Source organism: Ahaetulla prasina, chromosome 1, assembly GCF_028640845.1.
Source record: "Ahaetulla prasina isolate Xishuangbanna chromosome 1, ASM2864084v1, whole genome shotgun sequence".
Lineage (NCBI taxonomy): Eukaryota > Metazoa > Chordata > Lepidosauria > Squamata > Colubridae > Ahaetulla > Ahaetulla prasina.
This window is the reverse complement of record NC_080539.1, coordinates 62,846,591-62,868,453: the sequence shown is the minus strand read 5'-3', so window position 1 is coordinate 62,868,453 and position 21,863 is coordinate 62,846,591. Positions and strand designations below refer to the sequence as shown.

Below are 21,863 nucleotides of genomic sequence, written 5' to 3'. Positions count from 1 at the left end.
ATCATTCAGCTTCGGGACGAATTGGATCAAAATTGGGTAGATCCAGACGAGAGTTCCGAGACCCGTCTTGTTGAGGTGGTTTGGGATGATTTTGACCCTGTGACTCCCGAGGACATGGACAGGTTGCTGGGTAGGCTGAATGCCACCACATGTTTACTGGATCCGTGCCCCTCCTGGTTGGTACTGGCTACACAGGAGGTGACATGAGGCTGGCTCCGGGGGATTACAACTGCTTCTTTGCGGGAGGGGGTCTTTCCCGCTGCCTTGAAAGAGGCGGTGGTGAGACCTCTCCTCAAGAAGCCTTCCCTGGACCCAGCTGTTTTAGGGAATTATCGGCCAGTCTCCAATCTTCGCTTTACGGCGAAGGTTGTAGAGAGTGTGGTGGCATGTCAGCTACCCCAGTACCTGGATGAAGCTGTCTATCTAGACCCGTTCCAGTCCGGCTTTCGGCCCGGATACAGTACGGAGACAGCTTTGGTCGCGCTGGTGGATGATCTCTGGAGGGCCAGGGATAGGGGTTATTCCTCTGCCCTGGTCCTATTAGACCTCTCAGCAGCTTTTGATACCATCGACCATGGTATCTTGCTGCGCCGGTTGGAGGGGTTGGGAGTGGGAGGCACCGTTTATCGGTGGTTCTCCTCCTACCTCTCTGACCGGACGCAGACGGTGTTAACAGGGGGGCAGAGATCGACTCCGAGGTGCCTTATGTGTGGGGTGCCGCAGGGATCGATTCTCTCACCCGTCCTGTTCAACATCTATATGAAGCCGCTGGGTGAGATCATCAGTGGCTTTGGGGTGAGATACCAACTGTACGTTGATGATACTCAGCTGTACTTTTCCACCCCGGGCCACCCCAGCGAAGCTGTCGAAGTGCTGTCCCAGTGTTTGGAAGCCGTACGGGTCTGGATGGGGAGGAACAGGCTCAAACTTAATCCCTCCAAGACGGAGTGGCTGTGGATGCCGGCACCTCGGTACAGTCAGCTGCAGATGCGGCTGTCTATCAGGGGCGAGTCGTTGGCCCCAATGGAGAAGGTATGCAACTTGGGCATGCTCCTGGATGGTCGGTTGTCTTTTGAAGATCATTTGACGACCGTCTCCAGGAGAGCTTTTTATCAGGTTCGCCTGATCCGCCAGTTGCGTCCCTTCCTGGACCGGGATGCCCTATGCACAGTCACTCATGCTCTCGTTACCTCTCGTCTGGACTACTGCAATGCTCTCTACATGGGGCTCCCCTTGAAGAGCACCCAGAGACTTCAGCTAGTCCAGAATGCGGCTGCGCAGGTTATTGAGGGAGTGGTTCGGAACTCCCACGTAACACCTATCCTGCGCAGACTGCACTGGCTACCTGTTGTTTTCCAGGTGCGCTTCAAAGTATTGGTTACCACCTTTAAAGCGCTCCATGGCTTAGGACCGGGCTACTTACGGGACTGTCTACTGCCGGCCTCTATCTCCCAGCGTCCGGTGCGTTCCCACAGAGAGGGACTCCTCAGGGTGCCGTCAGCCAAACAATGTCGACTGGCGGCCCCCAGGGGGAGGGCCTTCTCTGTGGGGGCTCCTACCCTGTGGAACGAGCTTCCCCCCAGGCTTCGACAACTACCTGACCTTAGGACCTTTTGCCGCGAACTTAAAACCTATTTATTCCATATGGCTGGACTGGCCTGATTTTAAATTCTAAATTTTAAATTTTAATTGTGGGTTTTAAATTTCTGTAATTTTTATGGGGTGTAAAGTTATTTTAAATTTTCTGGCAAATTTGAATCAGTTTTTTAAGGGTTGTTTTAATTATGGTGTATGTTTCTGTTTGTATTTTATTTGCCTGTTCACCGCCCTGAGTCCTTCAGGAGAAGGGCAGTATACAAATTAAAACATTATTATTATTATTATTATTATTATTATTATTATTATTATTATTATTATTATTGTTGTTGTTGTTGTTGTTGTTGTTGTTGTTGTTGTTGTTGTTATTGTTATTAGTATTATTATTATTATTAATTGAAAACTATTCTAACAAGAATTACTAAGGGGAAATTAATACTGTAAACACTGTAATTCATTCAGTATTTTCAAGTGAGCAAAAGATCAAAATGTATGCACTATATTTTGTACATTTATTATGCAATATAAGTGTGGGTATTTGATCCATAATCCATCATTGATCCTGCATGTGATAGAAAAGGTCTAGAAAAAGTAAAATGGCATAAACTTCCAATCATCTAAATATGATGAAGGATCAGTACAAAGGATCTTTTTTAAAAAAGTGAAAACCCTATATAAAATATAACTAAGCTTAATGCAAGGAACCATGTACTTACTATAAGGACTTTCTGGCATATTATAAAATAGTAGAATTTATAAACTGATGGAGATTAAATAGTATTATTTCTCATGTGGTTTGGGAAGAACAATACATAGCAGAATTTAAAAGCAGGTTGTGCTAGAACTTTATATATCAACAGAGAATTTTAACCTTTGTCACCTCTATTGAAAGAATAAACCTACAGAGGCAGCTGAAAAGGGGAGAAACAAACAGTGGTGTTTTCATATTCCCTGAAGTATTTAAAATATGCATAGCCATTTTGCCCCAAAGATTGAGTAATGTAGATACTGGAAGACTAGGGACATGCTATTACAGGCCCAAAAGTAAGCAAATTGACCCAGCAACTTGTTGCATTATTAGTTTGCTTATATTATTATTATTATTATTATTATTATTATTATTATTATTATTATTATTATTATTATTATTATTATTATTATTATTATCATCATCAATAATCATAATCGTAATAATAACTTTATTCATTAAACATGAAACTCAGTCAACTGAACATTCGAAAATGCATCACAAATACCATTGACTGATGCTAATGGTTGATATGGGTTGCTGCCAGTGTCCTAGGTATCAACCAAGTACCTTCTTAAGGTGTACAATGTTCCAAGTAGCACAGTTTTTTGCAGTTCTGCTGGTGTTATTGCAGGAAGCTGCAATTTGTTGATGTATCTTATAAAATTCTTGGACATGGTACCAAGTGCCCCGATGACAATGGGTATCACTGTTACATGTTTCATCCATAGCCGTGTAGTTTCAATGGCCAGGTTGCGATATTTCATGATTTTTTCCAGTTCTTTCTCTTCAACTCTGGCATCTCCTGGTACTGCGATGTCAACAAATTGTATGTTTCGGTTTTCCACAACTGATATCTGGCGTGTTGTGTTCCAAGTGATGATCCGTCTGTATTCGAAAGCCCCACAAGATCTTCACCTTCTTATTTTCTATAACTTTTTCCACTTTATGTTCCCATGACTTTTTGGATACAGGTAAGTCGTATTTTTTACATAATGACCAGTGGATTAATTTAGCAACTCAGTCATGTCTAGCTTTGTAATCAGTTTGTGTGATTTTGCTGCATTCACATATTAAATGTGAAACAGTTTCGAATTTGTCGTTGCAAAGTTGGCAGTTTGGATTGTCGGTGGATTTTTGTATCTTTACTTTCATGGCATTAGTTTGCAGTGCTTGTTCTTGAGCAGCGAGTATTAAAACCTTCCATTTCTTTGTTGATGGTTCCCATTTTAAGCCATGCCCATGTCAAGTTGTCATCACATTTTCCTTCAATGTTTTTCAAGTGCTGTCCATGCAAAGTTTTGGTTTTCCAGCTATTTAAGCTGTCATCCAGCTGTTTTTCCTTATATTCTGCCTTTGTTTCTGTTGTATTTATAATGTTCTCCATTTTCCCAGCCTGCAGCAATTTTTCTGTACTTTGGTTCACATAATCATTCAAACTTCAATTTTTCTTCCACAGTTTGATGGATTTGCAATAGCCCTCTGCCCCTATTTTCTTGGCAAGTACAACCTGTTGATGTCACTTTGTGGTTGTAAAGCGTGGTACATATTCAAACGCTTTGCTGCTTTTCCGGTCCAAATTTTCTAGTTCAGCCAAAATGCAGTTGATGATTCCAGCTGAGTAGCGTATCACTGGAACTGCCCATGTATTAATAATGCCTTTAATTATGTTTCCAGCATTCAGCTTTGATTTTAATATTTTGCGGACCCTCCTGATATATTCCTTTTGTGTTGACTCTTTGACTTTTCCATTCAAGATGTTATCTGCTTCCAATATGCCTAGGTATTTGTAACCATCATCCTTTGCTAATGCCTTATTATTATTATTATTATTATTATTTAATTAGTGATAATTAATTAGTTATTATTATTAATTAGTTTGCGTGTATAAGAGCACCAGCATGCCAACCGTCCTTGTCCTAATGTTCCCTTTAATTGTATTCATTTTATGTATTCAATTCATGCTTATACTTATATATATTATCTAATACAGCAGTCACCAACCGGTGGTCCGTGGATCACTGGTGGTCCATGAGAAAATTTTGGTGGTCCCCAGAAAAATTATTTGCATTTTTTATATTGCACTAAATCAGGGGTCCTCAAACTACAGCCCCTGGGCTGGATACGTGCAATGAACGTTTGTGTTGCTGCAGAGTGTCTCCCCCTTCGGAGTCTTTTTGTGTGGGTTGGAGGGGGGCAGAAATTCCGACTTGAGGTCTGCTTCAGCCTCCTGGGGTTTGGGCGAAGGCTGGAGGGAAGTACCGCTGGTGGCGAAGACCCAGAGGGCCTTGTTCCAGTGAGACTGCATCATGGCCTGGAACTGGCTGACCATCTCAGCCAGCTGAGCTCCAGGTCTTGCACTCCTGCAGGTCTTCCTTCTGCTTGGAAAGCCTATGCTCTTAGTCCTCAGTGAGGTGCTTCTGCTGAGCCTCCTTCTTGGCCAGATCCAATTTGAACTGAGCCAGCTGTTTTGCCAACTCTTTTTCGTGGTTAGCTCCAGCAACTGCTTCCCGTTGGGGCCCTAAAGAGCCCAGGCAGGCAGGCGAGGGGTAGCGAGTAGAGGCTGGCAAGGTGCCCCTCGACATGACATTGAATTGGCCATGCCCACCCAGTCATATGACCACCTTGCCATGCCCACCCACCCAGTCATTAGGCAGCTCATATTAGTGTTCCACGGGGTTTAAAATTATAAATTTAGTGGTCCCTGAGGTGCGAAAGGTTGGGGATCCCTGATCTAATATGTACTCGACAAAATAAATAAATAAATTATAGCACGTAAACTTTATACAAGGTACCCTTTAATTAAATAAAGTTGTTACAATATTAAAACTAATAATAATAATTAAAGTGTTTTAAAATAATGAAATTATATTTTAAATAATTAAATTGTTAAAAATTAAAGCTAAAAATTAAAATAATTATTATCAGTCAGATTTCAAACAAGGCTAGATATTGGTTCATCTTATGTTGATTTTCCATAATACATTGTACACTATATTTTTAAAAAAGGATTCTATCTTCCTAAATTACCTGATAACCTGATAACTATGTTCTGCATGGGAATTATATAACAATTTTCTTGACAATATCAATAGGCCCAAGAAGAGCAATTCAAGCCCCTGTCACTTACTAGGAAGAGAAGAGTTTCCCAAAAAATCTAGAAGATATAAATATAACTTGTAAATAAATGGAATTAAAGTGACTGGATTAAATAACTCATAACTATGTTATATGCTTACAGCTCTTGGATTCCATAGGTCAAATCTGTCATAGAAATTAGCTAGAGGTGTTTTGTTTTGTTTTGCAATAACTTTCCACATGTTGAAAATAACAATTAAATTCCAACTATTCTTAGACAATGCAAAGTACTATGTTTTACAGTTCTTAGATTTATTTAAAAATTTCAGTAAACCAGCATAGGATTTTAACTTACTTGCACAAGAGTTCTATAGTTATCTTTATGACTGGGCTTTCAAATAATAGAATGAAAATATTATACAAGAGTAACCCCACAATTAATTGCAAGTATTTGTGCAAGATAAGAGTCTATTTTGTTTTTCAATATTTAAATATGAATTTACCTATAATCAGTACTGGATGTTTTGACAATAAAAGAAGACTTGCTAGGAAGCTGTGACGAATTGTATCAATATTGGGAATAAATGCAGAGGCCTCCATTTTCTTTTCTTGATTTACTAGCATATTATTATCAGAATCGGAAAGTTCTGATGTCTCTGAAGTTTAAAAGATTACAATAATTATTTTAAAATATCAAAAATTGTTAAAATATTGTAAATCATGGCCAGATGAAAAAAATAGATAAATAGATGAGGGGTTGCAAAGATCGATTAGGCTATGACGTTCAACATTACCAGCAAGAAAACTGTCTTTTAATATTGCCTTTTAACCTTCAACTCACTGAACAAGCAGGAAAAAGGAGGGGCAGAGATGATTGAAAGTACAGATAAATAGAAGCAGATTGAGAAATTATATAAATCCTGGTAAAAATTTACTAGTTAGAATTAGGTAATAATGAGCTTTGTGAGGAACTTATGTTTGTTGAAGTCATAATGGCTATCTATGAACAGAAAAGACATGCAGCACAGGTTCTTTTTACAGATGATGACAATGACATATTCAGCTCTTAGTGGCTCAAAATTTACTTGTATGTCTAGGTGTCTATTCTCAATCATACCGCATTATGCTTTGATTTCTAGAGCTATGCTTCAGCATCTAGCATAGTATTTATCTCTGAATATATTAGCATTGTTCTCCTTCCAAACATTGAGTGTCTCACCTAATCTTTCAGAAATATGTGTGTTTCTAAACTCTAAACTTATTAAATGTTTTCCAGGACTTTCAAAATAATTTAATGACATGAAGCAGCTACAACTATATTCACCTTTCTGGATAAGAAATTGTGTGCTAGGAACTAAATGTCCCCATGGTTCAAATTCTCCTGTTTGTAAATCCACAAAATAATCAAAAAGTTTTATCTCCAGATGGCATCTGAATATCTGAAAGCAAAAAGTGAAATACATGTTTTATTACATAAGTAGTGTAAAATTAATGGGTAATAGTACATATTTTCTATAAAGTGTATAGCAGATATGTTTCTGTCATATAATTCCACCCAACCCACTCCTTGCACTGGCTTGAATGTATGTAGATTCAAAGTAGGGAGAGTGGGACTAAATGAACCTGGATCTTAGATCCTGCTAACAGCTAACAGTACTTATTTCCAAGCAAGTCAAATACAGCTCTCCTTCAGATTGTTGGAGGTGAAACATTCACTGTGTGCATGTGAACATTCCTGAGAGCAGGAGTCTGACCTGAGCAAGGATTAACAAAACTATATTAGAATACAATATAAATTATATAATGTTACAACAAATAGGAGATTTATATTTAGGAAACACATAGGCAAAGCTTAACATCTAGCAGGAGAAGAATCTTAGAGCATATCTGTTGTGCCTATGTGCCTGAGAAGAAACGCAAAAGGGAGTGTCCTCAGATTAGCATTCTTTTAAGATAAAAGTATATAAAGAAAGCACACAACAATAAACTCACAACTCTACAAGCATGTTAATCAAAAAATTTCTTTAAAAAAATTTAATTACATTTATATTAATGGTTCTGTTGCTAATAGGTAGACTCCTTATATGTGTATTCATATTGCAATAATGCTAATTTAACTAAATTAATCTATGCATTGCTGACAAGGAGTAACTTTCAAGGCTTTTCCCCTGCCCTAATCCCAGGTCCTTTTACATGAAACATCTGACTTTTCAATTGTTCTGTATGTCTTCTCTTCTCTGCTAGCTTATTCAATTGGAATCTCTTTTTTATTCAAAATCTACAGTCACACAGATGCTACTTACTTACCTATATACACATGAAGATATAGATAAGTAGATATATTTGTCAGCTGCATTATTTTGTAGCTATATTTCAATGAAACTGAATTATGTAGTTCAGCTTCATTGAAATATAAAATTATATGTTTGGCCCTTTTCTGTTCCACTAACTCTGTGATAGTGAACCTATGGTCCGTGTGCCAGAGGTGGCACGCAACACCCTCTCTGATGGCATGTGAGCTGTCACCCCAGTTCAGCTCTGCTGCATATGCGCACACACCTCCCAACAGCCAGTTGGTCTTTGGGTCTCTGCCATGCATGCGCAGGGGGCGGGGCACTTTGTGGGGACGTGCGCACATATGTGGGGACATGCGGGGGATCCGTGCGGATGTGCAGGGGGTAGGGTGCATGCATGGGGGTGCATGCGCATTGTATGTTGGGGGTTCTGGGGCACGCGCATTTACACGCACACACATATGGGAACTTTGGGCACTCGGTCCGGAAAAGGTTATTCATCACTGCACTAATTTGTTACTTAATATAAATATTTATTCAATTAATGCAATTAGAATATATACAATAACTATATTGTGAAAGCAGTAGAAATTTAGAACTTACTAGTAGGTGGTTTCTTGTCAAATAACTCACGAACAAGGTAATTAAAGTCACATGTTACATGTGCAAGTTCATCTTGGCTAGTGTTTATATCAATGAGAGTTTCACCTTCATGTTCTTCCTCTCGTTTTAAAATTCCTCCAACAGCCCAAGTAAATGCAAATATGAAAATTTTCCCCAATAATACGAGCATTTTATTAGGCTCCTTTTCCCAAAACCATATCTCACCGCCCCTGAAATTAATGAATAAAGAAATTATCTTAATACAAACTTGTTGTTAAACCTCAAAAAGGATACTGTAGGTATACTTTTGCAAACTATTTTAAGATCCTGAATATTTTATTATTTATGAATGAACTGGCTTTTTACATAGGCTTTTGGTGAGGAAGAGTGAGATCCCAAACTTTATTGGCTTGCCATCTTTTGTGGTTTACTGATTTCATTGTAATCTGTTTGATTGTTATGAACTGCCCACAGCCACTGAGAGCCAGGTGGTATACAAATTTAATAAATCATTGATAAAATCACCATCAGATACATTAACAAAATCATCATTAAAAAGGACACTGTACTTATCCTTTTGTAAGTTATATGTCTTAGACTTAAGGTATAAAGATTGGCTTGCCAACTTGTATAGTTTGCCAGTTTTATCTTAATTTGTTAGATTGTTATGAGCTACCCATAGTCATTGAGAATCAAATGGCATACAAGTTTAATAAATTATTGTTAGTGTTATTATTATTTGGTCTGATATGATAGTTTAGTATTTTGTCATGATTTCAATGAAGTAGTTTGGGTTAATTAACTGGTATAGTGTTTTTTGCAGGAAATGAGCAGAGTAGCATTATGTTTTTTTGCTCTTTGTAAAAATAAATAAATAAATGTTTTGGGATAGTTACCTGGAAAATACGTTGCAAAGACTGTAAGGAAGTTGCAGGCAAAACTAAGATGCAAAAACGGGACAGAAGACGAGTACTAATCTCATTACTTCCTACATTTAGAGGTGTACAGCATGCAACTGTGGCAATGTCCTGAATATTCTATTAGAAAAATATACACGATAGCATTTTTTAAAAAAAGCCTTATAAATTAACATATTTATAATATTGTTTTATCGGTTCAGGATGATTGATAATGAATTTATAAATTCTTATGAAAAGGTTCTAATGCAATTAAAAGAAATCAATCTGTTCCTAGGGTGAGTACAGAGCTTCATACAAATATAGACAAAAGTACAAATATCTTCAGAAATACTTCAGGTTCATTAAGACTTTTATTCAATAATCCCCCACACAAAACAACTTTAAAACTGAAAAATGTATATGTAATAATATGTAATATAACTGTAGTATAATTCATAATGTAACTAATATAGCTCAGAATAGCTATGAGCTAACATAGCTCAAGATAGCTGCTGACTGTATAATTAAAAAACTGAATTGAAAAATCAAGTAACTAAAACGTCTGCAATTCTGAGAGCTAAATCATATGTGAACACAACAGATTAATATACTTAAAACTCTGATATACTTCAATACTTTAGTGAAGATAAACTCACAATTCAGAAAGATCTTGGCAGACTTGAGCACCGAATCGTATCCTAGCCAACAAGGTGCAGTTCAATAATGAGAAAAGTAAAGTCTTGCACTTAGGCAGTAAAAACCAAATGCATAGATACAGAATAGGCAGTAACTGGCTCAACAGAAATAATTGTGAGAGGGATCTAGGTGTCCTAATGGATCACCGCTTAAGTATAAGCCAGCAGTATGCTGCAGCTACCAATTCAGTCCTAGGCAGAGGGATAGTATCAAGGCAATGAGAAATGATAGCATCACTTTTACATCAGTAGTGCCCCAGCCAGCACAGCTGGCTGGGGAATTCTAGTCCACACCTCTTCGTTGTCACAATTGAGAAATACACCATGCTGATGAGACTACACTTGGAGTACTGCATCCAGCTTTGGTTACCAAAATACAAAAAGATGTTGAGACCCTGAAATGTGTATAGAAGAGCAACAAAGATGATAAAGAGCTTTGAGGGTAAATCATATAACAAATGGTTGAGGGAGCTACAGCCTATCAAAGAGAAAGATGGGAGACATTAATAACTGCCTTTCAGTACTTGACGGGCTGTCACAAAGTCTTGTTCTCTAAGGCATTAGAGAGCAGGGCAAGAAGTGTGGAAGCTTGTTAAAATAAGATCCAACCTACAACTAAGGAGAATCAAATGGCATACAAGTTTAATAAATTATTGTTAGTGTTATTATTATTATTATTATTATTATTATTATTATTATTATTATTATTATTTTTATTATTATTATTATTATTATTATTATTATTATTATTATTATTATTATTATTATTATTATTATTAAATAAATAAATAAATAAATAAATAAATAAATAAATAAATAAATAAATAAATAAATAAATAAATAAATAAATAAATAAATAAATAAATAAATAAATAAATAAATAAATAAATAAATAAATAAATAAATAAATAAATAAATAAATAAATAAATAAATAAATAAATAAATAAATAAATAAATAAATAAATAAATAAATAAATAAATAAATAAATAAATAAATAAATAAATAAATAAATAAATAAATAAATAAATAAATAAATAAATAAATAAATAAATAAATAAATAAATAAATAAATAAATAAATAAATAAATAAATAAATAAATAAATAAATAAATAAATAAATAAATAAATAAATAAATAAATAAATAAATAAATAAATAAATAAATAAATAAATAAATAAATAAATAAATAAATAAATAAATAAATAAATAAATAAATAAATAAATAAATAAATAAATAAATAAATAAATAAATAAATAAATAAATAAATAAATAAATAAATAAATAAATAAATAAATAAATAAATAAATAAATAAATAAATAAATAAATAAATAAATAAATAAATAAATAAATAAATAAATAAATAAATAAATAAATAAATAAATAAATAAATAAATAAATAAATAAATAAATAAATAAATAAATAAATAAATAAATAAATAAATAAATAAATAAATAAATAAATAAATAAATAAATAAATAAATAAATAAATAAATAAATAAATAAATAAATAAATAAATAAATAAATAAATAAATAAATAAATAAATAAATAAATAAATAAATAAATAAATAAATAAATAAATAAATAAATAAATAAATAAATAAATAAATAAATAAATAAATAAATAAATAAATAAATAAATAAATAAATAAATAAATAAATAAATAAATAAATAAATAAATAAATAAATAAATAAATAAATAAATAAATAAATAAATAAATAAATAAATAAATAAATAAATAAATAAATAAATAAATAAATAAATAAATAAATAAATAAATAAATAAATAAATAAATAAATAAATAAATAAATAAATAAATAAATAAATAAATAAATAAATAAATAAATAAATAAATAAATAAATAAATAAATAAATAAATAAATAAATAAATAAATAAATAAATAAATAAATAAATAAATAAATAAATAAATAAATAAATAAATAAATAAATAAATAAATAAATAAATAAATAAATAAATAAATAAATAAATAAAGCAACTTTTGGGAATAACCAAGTCCGTTGCCTGGCAGCTTCCTCTATAGAGCTAAAAAAACAAAAAGTAAGATCAGCCAACTTCTCATGAAAGTTGCCTCATGGAGTTGGTTGGTCTCTCCTGATCTGCATTGGGGAAAGCAATGACTTTGGATGATTCTTAGTTTTCCTACATGTTTCTTCCTTTTGCAACACAGCTTTTCTATTTCTCCAGCGAAAGAAGAGCATCTTGAGCTGTGTGGAGAAATGAGACAGAACTGGAAAGCAGGTTTGATTAGGAACCCCTCTTGCGATGTGCGTCCAGCAAGGGAAGGGTGCAGGGAGGACACGTGCCAAGCTCTCTAGCTCCTCAATGTGCAATTTCTGAAATCAGGGCAGGAGATTTGGCGGGCAGGAAGGCACCTGCTGGCTGCAACAGTCACCCTGAGGGTGGGGGGCAACAAGTTCTTTGCCGGAGTGAGAGGTGCAGAGCCAGGGCGTGCCAAGCTCTCCAGTTTCATGGTAGCACAATTGATACCACAATCCAGGTGATTCAGCACTCCAGCAAATGGAGTGGCATTTGTGAGAGAGGCTGGGGTTCTGTGGGGAAGGGGAAAGGCCGGCCCAGCACTTCTCCCCTGGCTAGACATCTAAGGCTGCACAGGAGACAAACATGGCACCAAAGGTAACTGAGTGATTGGGGAGGGGCTGGGGAGGAAAGGCCCAATCAGCTTGGGACCCCAAGGGGTGGAAAGAGCATGTCAGCCTCCACTCCAATCTTCGTATACTTTTGAATGATTATATCAGTAGATAGAATGTGAAATGTTTATTTCTGTATTATAAAACTATTAAGGAAATGAGATGTATCATACCACCGTACAGGGTAAGGGAAAGGAGCCTATTAAGAGTGTCGGCTGACATAACAGTGGGGAAGGGGTGATTAACGACTGAGTGTTATCAGCGCGGGCTTTTCTAACAGACACTGCATTCCTAAGATGACTGACATCTAGAGACCTGTGGAAGAAGATTACCACGAGGGGCCGAGAAGGAGCTGGCATTGGACCAGACCAGCCTGACCTCCTGGAGGAGGAGGGACAATTGGGGGGATATGATATGTTAGCCATATTTTGTCTCAGATCCAACTTAGCTTGGCTGCTATCAAGACTGTAAATAGTAAAAGTACTTTTCTTTATTCCAAATGAAGTCAAGGTGAATTCTTTCCTAATTATAGTCGGAGGTAGCCTGACATTAAGTTGGATCACACATCATGTCTACCAACCAGGATTGCAATCGCAATACCGGGGAGAAAAAAATGTGATGGAAGGCCAGCTGCCGGCTGAGCTGGGGAGGCGTCCGAGGAATTTCTTCTGTCGGTTTTAACCCTGAGCTGGAAGATTGCAGAGCTCGTGGATTGAGCAATTAAAGCTGGAAGAGGAAGGTGGAAACCAAGACTCAAGGAACCTCCTCTGGAGTAACTAAGGAGAAAGGAGAAAAGACTTTCGAGTGGTCTGAGGAGCAGAAAGTCAGAGACAGCCTCCAGTTGGAGAGGCACTTACGTCTATTTCCGTGAAGTGAAAGTAAGGCAAGCTGCTCGCCAAAGGTATGAATCCCCTGTTCAGTCCTCCAGGGGGGGGGGAGAAGAGGAAGAAGAAATTACAAAGGGGCCAGCTAGAGGTGATTCCCAGGGCGGTGAGATTTCTGAAGAGCCAGAGCCGGGAACCCTCTCCCCAGAGGAAGCTGAATTGGATGGGGGTCGCGCGCCACCTGCTGATCAAGCAAGGCTGCGCAGGGGAAGGAAAAAGCCAAAAATTCCCCCCATATCAGAGAAATTTGATGGAAATGCGAAGGAGTTGGGACTGTTCCTGGCGAAAGTGAATGACCACATGATAGACTGGGGGGAAGATTATTGGTCACAGGCAGCACAAGTGAGAGCTGTGACCCACAATTTGACCGGAAGAGCAGCTGCGTGGTATGTGTCGTTATATACCAACCACTCCCCCTTACTGCAAAACTACGAGCATTTTATGACTGCACTGAGGAGGAGGTTTGAGGACCCCCTGGCAGAGCAAAAGGCCAAAGGTCGAATGAAAACCATCAGGCAAGGGAGGAGACCGTGGCTGATTATAACCAGGAGTTCAGTGATTTAGTTCCCTTGATGAGAGGGTGGTCGGAGGTGACCCTTGTGGACATTTTCAAAGATGGTCTGAATGGAGATCTCTACGAACTGTGTCGAGCACGAGCCTCTCCAACTACGCTGTATGGCTGGTACACCCTGGCAGCAGAGATGGAAATCGAACTAGTGAAGGACCGTGGCAGAAGACAGCGCACTGGAGGGCCATCCCTTGGCCGTTCTCCAGGAGGCACCTATAGGGACGCCCCTAGATTGGAGGGAGGAAGACCACGTTCGTCTGCGTGCTACAGATGTGGAAAAGAAGGCCACCGAGCAGCCGACTGTAGGGTTAAGTTGATACCAAGCGCGACCTCTGGTGGTGAAAAGGAACCAGTGAAACCAGCGGCTAAGGCGCGTAAACCGGCAAAAGTGGGGGAGGGCGTTGCCAAGAAGGGCACGCCCATCAAGGAGGATGGCGAAGCGTCGACCGATACTGACGACAGCAAAACCACATCAGAGTCTGATGAAGACCTTCTGGTGAGTTGGGCACGGGGCCCTTGGACATTCCAGTCAATCTACATGTACCTCTTCGGGTAATAAGGGGGAACTGCTAGCACTACTCGATTCTGGATGCACTAGATGTATGGTCAGTCCCGAACTAGTAGAAAAAATGGAACTAAGATTGAGAACCCTAAGTAGGCCCATAGCGTTTGCCCAGTTGGATGGCTCTGTGGCAGGGGGAGGACCCGCCCATTTCGTAACAGAACCCATAGAAATGATAATAGGAGACCACCGCGAAATTCTGAACTTCATAGTAGCCCCAGGAATGGACCAACCCCTGTTGCTAGGCCTGTCATGGTTGCGGAAATGGAACCCCCATATTAACTGGAGAACGGGAGTCCCAGTTTCCGTTCCAAAACATTAAAAGGGGAAAAGGGGGAACCCAAGAAGGGATCTACCGTGGCCATGCACCAGGATACGTTGGGGGCAATGATCGAATGGATAGACGGGGAGGAGAGAATACCCAAGGAATACTGGGACTTGCGAAGTCTTTAGTGAGAAAGCATCAGATGTACTTCCTCCCCATAGGCCTATTGACTGTGCCATAGACATCCTTCCGGGGTAAAGCTTCCAAAACCAAAAGCTTATCCCATGACCCAAAAGGAATTGGGGAGCTACGAAATTCATAGACAAAAACCTAGAGCGGGTTTTATCCAACCGGCTAGACCTCGCGTGGCTGCGCCAGTGATGTTCCGGGAAAAGAAAGATGGCTCCTTTCGTCTTATAGTTGACTATAGGAATTTAAACGCCGTGTGCGCCGAAAACATATACCCCATGCCACTCATGAAAGATACGTTAGCACATTTAGCGAAGGGAAAATTCTTCACCAAACTGGACCTGCGAGAAGCCTACTACAGAGTTCGTATAAAAGAGGGGGATGAATGGAAAACCGCTTTCAACTGTCCACTAGGATGTTTCCAGTTTTGGACTGCAGGGGGCGCCCGCAGTTTTTATGCAACTAATAAATGAAATACTCCATCAGCATTTGTTCAAAGGAGTTCTTGTCTACCTTGACGACATACTTATCTATACAGAAACAATGGAAGAACATATTAAACTAGTAAGAGCTGTTCTCAAAAAGTTATTATCTGCAGAACTATATTGCAAGCTATCCAAATGTGATTTCCATCAAACCAAAATAGACTACTTAGGGTATCGCATTTCAGCTGATGGGTTAGAAATGGATCCAGAAAAGTGAAAGCTGTCTTGAATGGGCCCCCACGCACACGCAAGCAACTGCAAAGTTTTTTAGGATTCGCAAATTTCTATCGTCAATTCATCCCCTCCTTTGCTCAAATTGCTTTACCAATCACCAACCTCTTGAAAACTAAAGGAGACACGAAACCCAAACCATCATTACCTCTCGAATGGACAATGGAATGTCAGGCAGCATTTGAAAAATTGATACGACTCTTTGCCGAACCTATTTTAAAACACCCTGACATGGATGTTCCTTTTGTAATACAAGCTGATGCCAGTGATGTAGCAGTCGGAGCCGTTTTACTCCAAAACAATGCTGATGGTAAACTACAACCCTGTGCTTTCACTTCTCGAAAATTGACTGAAACTGAAAGACGATGGGCTATTTGGGAAAAGGAAGCATTTGCAGTTCATTGGGCTCTACGGACGTGGAGACAATTCTTAGAGGGTTCAAATCATCCTTTTGAAGTTTGGACTGATCACAAAAATCTAGAAGCCCTAAAGACTCCTAGAAAACTTTCACCTAAACAAGCCCGCTGGGCTCAATATTTTAACCGCTTTAATTTCACTTTACATTACATTCCTGGGGGGAAAAACTTCTTAGCGGATGCTCTCTCACGTTTGCCCCAATACAATTGCACTCGCTCCGAGGTGGTTCGACCAATACTTCCCGTGCAACAGTTGGCAGCCCCGGCTATAACTAGAAGCCACTCAAAAGCTGAACCCTCACTCCCAGATGAACTGACCAAGTCGTTTAAAGAAGCTTTAAACACTGATGACTGGTACTTAGCGCATTCCCATGAATGCACACTCCGTGATGGACTAGCTTGGATTGGAACAAAACTATATGTTCCTCTATCACTCAGAGAAACCATCCTACAACGATGCCATGATGCCAAAATGGCAGGGCATTTTGGATTTGTGAAAACTTTGCATCTTCTTAAAAGACAATTTTGGTGGCCAAGTCTTAAAAAAGACATTCAAGCATATGTAGCAAGTTGCCCTATTTGCATCATCCAAAAGGCCTCGGAAAACCTCCTGGACTACTTCAAACGGTAGCCAGGCCAGGAACCCCATGGAAAGAAATATCCATGGATTTCATAGTGGAATTACCTGAAAGTTCAGGCAATACTGTTATATGGGTTGTGACTGACCTTTTCTCCAAACAAGTCCATTTTATTCCATGTTCAAAAATACCCTCCTCAAAGACTCTAGCAAAGTTGTTTGTACAACACATTTATAGACTCCACGGAGTTCCTGATCGCATCATTACAGATCGAGGTGTTCAAGTCACTTCTCAATTTTGGAAAGAATTTTACGACTCATTGGCTCCGCCAAGGATTAAGCTCCTCCCATCATCCCCAAACTAATGGAAGCTGTGAACGTCAACTCTGTACTAGAACAATATCTACGATGTTATGTTAACTACCAGCAAGACAATTGGGCAGACCTCTTACCTTTTGCTGAAGTTGCCTACAACAACTCAATTCATAGTAGCACGGGATTTACTCCCTTTAAAATAGCTTCAGGTCAAGATTTTGTTCCTATCTCGGAACTCCCAAAGGAAGAAACTACTGTTTCCTCTTTGTCAGAATGGATAGATCAAATACAAAGCACATGGAAAATGACTCGCAAGGCGATCGACGACGCTCACCGTGCGCATAAAAAACAAGCAGATAAAAAAAGGTCCCCTGAGAACAAATATCAAGTGGGCGATAAGGTTTATCTTTCCACCAAATATCTTCAAACCACTCAGAAATCTAAGAAACTTGGACCCAAATATGTGGGACCTTTCCCCATAGTAAAAATCATCAACCCCGTGACAGTACAACTAGATTTACCAAAAACACTTAGGAGAATTCACCCCGTTTTCCATGTGAGCTTGCTGAAACCTGAACACACATCTACTTTCCGTCCTAACCATACACCCCCTCCTATACCAATTCTCATAGAGGGCGAACAACACTTTGAAATAAAAGAAATTTTAGATTCAAGAAAACATAGAAATAAAATTCAATATCTTATTGCTTGGAAACACTTCCCGTTATCCCAAGCTGAATGGGTGAACAAAGAAGATGTTCGTGCTTCGGAAAAGATAGCACAATTCTATAAAAAATATCCTGACAAACCCTAACTTCTCTTTTTTCTTTCTAGGACTGACGTCCTTGTTGCAGGAGGGCGAATGTCAGCCTCCACTCCAATCTTCATATACTTTTGAATGATTATATCAGTAGATAGAATGTGAAATGTTTATTTCTGTATTATAAAACTATTAAGGAAATGAGATGTATCATACCACCGTACAGGGTAAGGGAAAGGAGCCTATTAAGAGTGTCGGCTGACATAACAGTGGGGGAGGGGTGATTAACGACTGAGTGTTATCAGCGCGGGCTTTTCTAACAGACACTGCATTCCTAAGATGACTGACATCTAGAGACCTGTGGAAGAAGATTACCACGAGGGGCCGAGAAGGAGCTGGCATTGGACCAGACCAGCCTGACCTCCTGGAGGAGGAGGGACAATTGGGGGGATATGATATGTTAGCCATATTTTGTCTCAGATCCAACTTAGCTTGGCTGCTATCAAGACTGTAAATAGTAAAAGTACTTTTCTTTATTCCAAATGAAGTCAAGGTGAATTCTTTCCTAATTATAGTCGGAGGTAGCCTGACAGAGCATGGGATTTCTCAATGGGTGTGGGGAGGCCTTTGGTGGCTAGGAGCAGTGGTCTTGTCCCTGCACTAAGCCTCCCATGATCTTCCCCACTCTTGAGGTACCCCATGTGCTCTTAACAAGCTGCATATTCGATTAACAAATGCTTTGGGGAGAGGAAGGATGAGACTTGTTCATTTAATGCGTTCCAATTAACAAATCTTTTGATTATTAATGTAATTGGAAGGCTCCATTACATTTGTAGCATGAGGATTACTTGTACTTTAAAAATGAATTTAAAAATCCTAATTTTTCTCCTAAACCTATGTGCCTAAGAATCTAGACCATCTAACATGAGAATGAATTTCAACTGATCCAGAATACTATATTTACATGACAAATTTTTAATGAAAAGATCTTAATTTAACAAAAAACAAAAATAACAAAAGAAATGTTACCCATATTAAACATACTTTCCATTCAAGGTGTTTAATGTCATAAAATCCTCCCAACTCCACAAACTGACGGATGAACTCTAATGGTGGCTTGGATCCATATGCTTCTGTGATTGGCATGTTCAGATCATCAATAAACAGTAGTGCCTTGAAATAAGTATAATAAAAACCATAAATGACTATCACATCTAAAGTATATTAACAAAAACATTAGACACTTAATTTCTATCTGTGGTATTTTTATTATTATATATAATAAGTATGATCCATTATGCATATATATAAAGGGATTGGATTAGAAGACCTCCAAGGTCCCTTCCAACTCTGTTATTCTATTCTACAGTATATATTGTACTCAGTCATTGAAGAGATGGCTTAGAAAATCACCCTAAATCACCCTGAATACTCACAGAATTAATAATTGGCTCCAACAAAATTTCTTAATAAATTATCTGAATTAGAAATAGCATTTGAAGGGACCATTCTACGCAATAATCAAAGTTTGCATGTGAGGTGTTTCATTTTTCACTAGTAATGGAACATATTAAGTAAATCCATTTCTTGTTCATTTTTCCAGATGTAGCTTGTAATATAATTGAGCCTAAAAATATTGAAATATACGCCCAATTGTAACCCATTTCCTTCTCTCTCTCCCAAAATTTGTTTTTTGGGGATGGGATGGATGTTGTTAATTTTGTATAACTCTTTTCCTGTCTTCTTCCTCATTCCTTTCTGTATAACACACGGATAGACAATTTGTTCTAGGCTGGAGAACACAACTTGCTTCTTGAGAGCCAAAAGCTTTCTGATGGTATCAGTAAATGAGGATGTTTGAAACCTTTGATACTTTTTTGTGGCTTTCAGTGATTTTACATGTAATTCTTGTTTAGCAACTATCTCATTTAGCAAATATCCTCAGTTACAACAGTGATGAAAAAGTAACTTTATAATGAAAAAGTAACTTTATGACTAATCCTCACATTTATGACCTTTGCAGTTCTATAAAGCAAAGGGAACTGAAGTAAGATCTTAAGCACAGTTATGATTTTAATTTAGTGACTGCTTCACTTGTTGACAGAACTGTCAGTTCTGATTGTGGTTGCTAAATGAGGACTATCAGTATAGGGATTTAAAAATGATAATATTTTGCAAGATCTCAGAAATTTTCTGAGTTCTGGCAACTTTCTGAAATGTAAATTTTTACTTTATATTTTAATTTGGACCTCTAGAGACCATGAGAATCTGAAGTTCTTGAAAAAATTAAAAGTTAATATGTTCTGTTTCTTGCATTAGACTAATTGTGGTTCAAATCCATTTCTTTGAAATGAAGACTGAATAAACTGCTTATTGTGTATGTGACTTATAAATAAACTATAAATAAAGTTCTTACTTGTTTAGATTGTGGAGCACCCATGACATCTTTACTTTTCAGTATTAATTTCTGGGTGATCAAACTCTTGTTTGAGCTGCACTTGTATGGGCACCTAATTGTAATTTACAAATGATAGGCCCTGAAGATGGTTCTTCTACATCAGAATCCTCTCTTATTGAGCTGAGAGCTGAAACTTTAACAAATTGAATTGTTAACATTTTACATAATTTTTAACTGTTTTAGGTTAAAACCTTTTAAAAAGTGCTGCCGCCATCGCCGCTACCAGTTCGCCCAATCCAGTGCGAACCAGTAGCAACCCACCACTGATATCAATGATTTAAAAGACTTGTAAGAAGGTTCAAAAGAATATGCCATAAATAGATTTCCCCTTCTATATTATTACTATATTATGTTATTAATCTTATATATATCATTTAAAACCTTATGATGTCAATTTATAATTCTTATAAATTAATTGGTATATTAGGCTGGCAATGAAAGATACCAACATGCTCTCGATATGTATTAAAAAATTCAGATGTGCATAGAGAAATGAAATAAAGTCAAAGGAATAGAATTCTTAGCTATTTTATGGAACCATTTTTATTTACTTTTAAATTTGGCCAATCTTAATCCCTTTAGTAGGTTGTTTTTTCATTAAGGATGTGATTTCAGTATTTAACATTAGGCATAATTTAAACTTATTTCTTTAAAATTTAATATATCCTCATTTTAAAAGAAAATCTAACCCTAAAACATTTTCTTCTTTCTTTAAAATCAATGACATACGTAATTCTTTGGTTGAAGAATGTGTTATTTTCCAAGAGCTACGAAATTGATCTGTTTTCAGCGTACTGTAGTTCCTCATCAAGCTAGACAGTAAAACATAAACACAATGAAGAAAACACAAGATTGCCAGTTCTCCCATAAAATCATCAAAAATTTGGTTGGAGTTACTACTTTCTAGAATTTTCCAGTATATTAAATCTAAACCTATCGTTACTGTACTATTGTTAATTTATTTATATAGATAAGTCATCAACATCAACAACTTTATTCAAAGAAAATACACTGAATCACATCAGACATGAATGGCCGACTGTGATTTAGCTTTATAGAAGCCTAGTGACTCTTCCCACGAATGGAGAAGTCATAAATCAAAAAAGAAGGAAAAAAACTGCAGACTGGAGATATAGATATAAAGAATTCAAAAGTCTTCCATGGTCTTCTACCATGACCCCAAATCAAACTCAATTAAAAAATGCCACTGGGAAAAAAAGATATATTCTCACTTTTGTTTTAACATTAACATACTAGTCAGGTATTGCTGAAATATTTAGGATCAATATATTCAAGAAAGAGCTTGAATTGCCCTCTAAATTTCTTAGCAGTTACCTTGTTATTTTAGTTTGGTTGTAGTAAAAGACCTCTCCTAATATTGTTTTCTTCCTTATATTTAATCCATCTTTTTGGAGTCTTCCAAGCATATTATCTATCATAGTAGTCTTTCCACTGCCAGGATCTCCTAAAAATTACAGAAGAGACTATCAGGCTTCTATAGTTATAATGAAGGAGATGAAGAAATTATAAAATTTGTAATTCCAATTAATAAAAACATTCAG

General features: G+C 37.0%; 1 protein-coding gene across 1 annotated transcript in view; it reads right to left on the bottom strand.

Annotated features, from left to right (window-relative positions):
- Positions 1-21,863, bottom strand: part of DNAH14 (dynein axonemal heavy chain 14) — a 279,895-nt gene that overhangs the window by 105,984 nt on the left and 152,048 nt on the right. Inside the window, exons 43-47 of the mRNA XM_058169855.1 lie at positions 21,637-21,766; positions 21,031-21,113; positions 18,888-19,057; positions 6,747-6,861; positions 5,926-6,078 (exon numbers count right to left, since the gene is read on the bottom strand). Of these exons, the coding sequence (XP_058025838.1) occupies positions 5,926-6,078; positions 6,747-6,861; positions 18,888-19,057; positions 21,031-21,113; positions 21,637-21,766 (651 nt within the window). The remainder of the gene's footprint in view (positions 1-5,925; positions 6,079-6,746; positions 6,862-18,887; positions 19,058-21,030; positions 21,114-21,636; positions 21,767-21,863) is intronic.